The following is a 4,570-nucleotide window of genomic DNA, read 5'->3' as shown; positions in this document are numbered from 1 at the left end:
ACAGGCACCCAATGCGTTTCACTCACTTGGAGCTTCCTCAGGGGTTAAAACTCTTCTCATATGGGAATCCTACCCACCTGGTTCTGAGGGACATCCTCTGTGAATACCTGGAGAAACATCTGAGTTGATCTCTCTGTGAATTAGCAGAGGTCTGTAGAGGACTTCCAAGGGGTCATTAGTTATCTGTGAGTCACAAGGTGTCTCTTTATGAGTTATTAGAGGTAACTCTGTAAGTTTTGAGGGAACTCTCCCCCTGACTCTTTGTTGCTGCCCCCCATAGAGTGATGATAGTGAGGACACGGACAGTGCGATGGACCTCGCACTTACGAGCAAGCACAGCCCCCAAACCAGCGTGACATTTGAAACCGAGGAACAGGAGGACGAGGCCTGGAATATGGCCCAGGAGAGGAAGAACATCGTATTGGATTTCCTGAACCGGAAGCTCAGCGCTGCTCTGCTCAGGAGACACCAGACACGGGTGCAGCTGCTCAGGAAATGCTCCTATTACATCGAGATCCTCCCCAAGCACCTTGCGCTGGGAGACCAAAACCACCTCATGCTGCCCATCACCATGTTCCAGCTCATCGACCCCTGGAAATTCCAGCGCATGAAGAAGATGGGCACCTCCCAGACCGAGATCCAACTGCTCCTCTTGGGGTACCTCCTGGAGCAGCTGCAGAGAGGGCGAGCAGCACTGGTGGAGATGGTCGAGTCCTTCGAAACTGCCAGCTTCCTGTCCGAGTGGGACGCAGTCAGCCAAAGACTGTCGGAGTTGACCGGCCTGCTGGACAACTTCCTATCATTGCTTGTCCCCGGCCAGCTGCACATCAAACACCGCCTTGTTTCGGACTTCGGGTCAGTGAAGATCCCCCTTATCTGGCTGGTGCTACGGACCAAAACTCCGGTGGCGTTTGACCGCAGGCAGTCGGTAGCTCACGAGGACTGGGTGAGCCTTACGTGGCACAGCCTCGGGCAACAGCACCACCACCAGGTGGAAAAATACGAGCTGGGCTGCAAGCTGCAGGAGCTGCGCACGGCGCAAGAGGCAGCACATGGCGAGACGATCACGGTCAGCGCCAACAGCTTTGAGATCCACAACCTGCTGCCGGACCGGCTGTACGAGTTCTCCGTGCGACGGTCAGAGACTTACACGCTGGTGTACGAGGCGTGGCACGATACCATCACACTGCAGACGCAAGCTGCCGACACGCAGCTGGCAATGGAGTGTCACAGCTGCGGATACACCTAGAGGGGGAGCACTCCGCCCACCCGTCCGGGACACAGGAATAAAAAGGACACCGAATTACTCAGAACACACAACCTGTTATCCGAATGCCTCTGTCTATGCAAGCAGGAGACGCCACTATACACGCAACACAAACACTCCCAGTGTACGTACACAAACACACAACACAAATAACCGCTTCTAACATAAACAAACAACCAACACATAATACATGAACACAACCAATAAACACACACACCCATTTAACACATCTGATTCCGACACATTGTCACTGCATACACAGCATGCCTACTGCACCCGAGAAACACACAACCCTGATTATACAACAGAGAACGCTTAAAAGGAGGCACACACACAATTCCATGCCGCACCCAGAAACACACACAATACACAAACATCGGCACACATTTTTATGTCCAGCCCTGACAATTTTTGTCTCTTCTGACATACACAGGCTTAACACACCTCTGACATACACAGCTCCTACACACTTCATGTTAAACACATACACACCTCTTATATACATGTACAAGACAACTGTGAAGCACTGCTCACACACACAATGTTGTACACATTTCTATACACACCATTATGTAAGCATACAACACAAGTTGCCGCACACGCACACATACTTGTACATAACCGACACAGAAGGTACTATCAAGAAAATAAAAATGTACAGTATATCTTTTCACAGATGTACACAGATAGAATATACAACTGCAATGGCGCCTGGTGGGAGAAGGGTTAATAAATGACATCATCGCACTGACGGTAGATTATATAGAACAAAACAATGTCCTGATTGGATAGTCCTGGCCACTCCACAGTGGACGTGCGATGGGAGATCCCAACATGTACAAAAAGAGGGAACGACAGTGTGACACTGTATAATATAAGAGAAAATATTCCCCAACTGTGTAGAAAAAGGGAAAATATCAGATAGTTAAGTGACCAGAAGTGAAGTGAAAAAAAGATGCATTTAATAAAATAAACAATTAAAAACTAAATACGTAATAAGAACAGGTGGTCGTCCAATTGGCAAAATTGGAATCCTACATACAAAATGCAGGTAGGACATGCGCATTTAGCAGATAATCATCTCAAAAATGTTGTAGTGGTTCCGTTTCTCAGGACGCGCTGCCGCTGCGGAACTGTGTCCCAGACCAGCTGGTATCTGCCAGGTCGCGCGCTTAGCTGATCAGCTGTTTGCGGCAGTCGCCTCACTGGTACCCCGCCTCCTCGCTCACAACCAAGCGAGATTCCTATGCAGTGGAGAGCTGGAGGTCTTGCCACAGGACCACAGAGTGGAAATCTGGGTATCCGCTGCGCATGGATGACGTAGGATTGTGTAGGACGGTGTGACCTCTGACCCTACGCGTTTCACGTCCAACGTCGCTTCTTCAGGGGTATGTATGAAAAGAGGAGCTAGTCTCCTTGCTATATAGTCTCTTCAGTCACTCTCTTGATTTTGCAACATATGTATCGAATTAGAATGTTAATCGCTCATACATTAATATGTTCATATATCTAATGAATGAACCATAGAATATATATGGAATTTTAAAACTGACACTCACATAGACTCTAAGCATATAACAAACTTGGTGAATACTTACACAATGTAAATTTATAATAATCTTACCCAATTAGTAGGCTATAATAATACCAAAAAGATTATATTTAATATTTAGCAGAAAAAACAGCAGAGGGCAGGAACAAACAGATAATATACGTACAACAACCAACTGTAACTGATGGCTACAGTTAGTTAAAAACTGAAATAATGACATTATTCAAACAGTATAAGAAAAAGTTGTAATTATTATACAGCAGAGACAGAAAAAACTGAGCTGGAAATGTATTTATTTATTTATAAAATGTGTTACCCGGAAGTAATACATTGAGAGTTACCTCTCGTTTTCAAGTATGTCCTGGGCGCAGAGTTAAGATGACAAATTCATGGTTACAAATACATAGTTACAATTAGTGAAAAGGGTTATACATTATATACAAGACATTGCATGCACAGGTAACGATAATTATATATTATAGGCGTATATTTACAGACCAGATTAAAATGTGAGACAGCTTTACTTCAGAAAGTATAAAAATGGTTTGGACAGTATTATAATAAATTACCTAACATTATTAGCATTATATCGATGGATTTGATCAAAGTGTGTGTATATGTCTAAATAGACAGAATTGATGCGTTGGTGAAATGGTATCACGAATAATGTAATAATTTCTCATTCGCCTAGTTAGATATCAGCATAGAAAGCAGCTATGTACCAAAAATGTTCCAGATATTTTGAGATGATTAGCTGTCTAAATGCGCATGTCCTACCTGCATTTTGTAAGTAGGAATCCAAATTTGCCAATTGGATGACCACCTGTTCACATGACGTATTTAGTTTTTGTTTATTTTATTAAATGCATTTTTTTTCACTTCACTTAACTATCTGATCATTTCCCTTTTCCCCGCGCAGTTGGAGAATATGTTCTCGTATAATATACAGTATCACAGTCGTTCCCTCTTTTTCTTACATGTTGGGATCTCCCATGGCACGTCCCGTGTGGAGTGGCCAGGACTATCCAATCAGGACATTATTTGGTTCGATATAATCTACCGTCAGTGCGATGATGTCATTGGTTAACCCTTCTCCCACCAGGCGCCATTGCAGTTGTATATTCTGTGTAGTTGTGTGTCTGACCAGGGTTGGCCGGAATCTCTGTTGGACAGCCACTAATTATCCAATGTGTCGTTTAGGAATTCCACACGGTTCACATTTTACTATCAATTCACCTTATATATTAGCAGTAGCGCTTCACACTTCTTAGGCCGCGGCCATAGTGCAGGGTACGGCGCGAGCTGCCGAAACAAACACTTGGACGCCAATGCATACGTGCATAGTTTGCGCGTGTACATGCGTTACAGGGAGAGCGGCGCTTCGCAATACTAACAAGTTTGTACTTCAAGCGCGACGCCGGGTCACGGAGGAGCGCGGAAGCAAGCGCGTTCCACTATGGAAGCGGCCTTCTTTTGTACACAGATGTCCAACACAGTAAATACCGAGAGATGTTATGTATCAGCACATTTACCGATCGGTGATCAATACCGATCGGAGCTCATCCTGTGCGGAAAAACTGACCACAAAATGTGCCGATATTTTAACCCCCTCGCCCGCAGAGTGAGTGGGCAGAGGAAAACAGGGAGAGTGTAAGGAGACAGAGGGGGGAAGGAGTTGAGTGTGGAAGAGGGAGAGATACCGGGGCAGGTGGGGGGGGGGGGGAGACGCAGAACACATCACACACGATGAA

General features: G+C 45.4%; 1 protein-coding gene across 1 annotated transcript; it reads left to right on the top strand.

Moving 5' to 3' along the window:
- The first annotated feature begins 305 nt into the window (after nucleotides 1-305).
- On the top strand, nucleotides 306-1,435 carry FNDC11 (fibronectin type III domain containing 11). The gene has a single exon (XM_075571699.1). The coding sequence runs from the start codon at nucleotides 311-313 to the stop codon at nucleotides 1,247-1,249; it is 939 nt and encodes a 312-aa protein (XP_075427814.1). The 5' UTR covers nucleotides 306-310; the 3' UTR covers nucleotides 1,250-1,435.
- Nucleotides 1,436-4,570: the final 3,135 nt, after the last annotated feature.

The sequence above is a fragment of the Ascaphus truei genome, chromosome 15 (genome assembly GCF_040206685.1).
Source record: "Ascaphus truei isolate aAscTru1 chromosome 15, aAscTru1.hap1, whole genome shotgun sequence".
Classification (NCBI taxonomy): Eukaryota; Metazoa; Chordata; class Amphibia; order Anura; family Ascaphidae; genus Ascaphus; species Ascaphus truei.
Note: the sequence above shows the minus strand (reverse complement) of the source record. Positions and strands in the feature narration are given on the sequence as shown.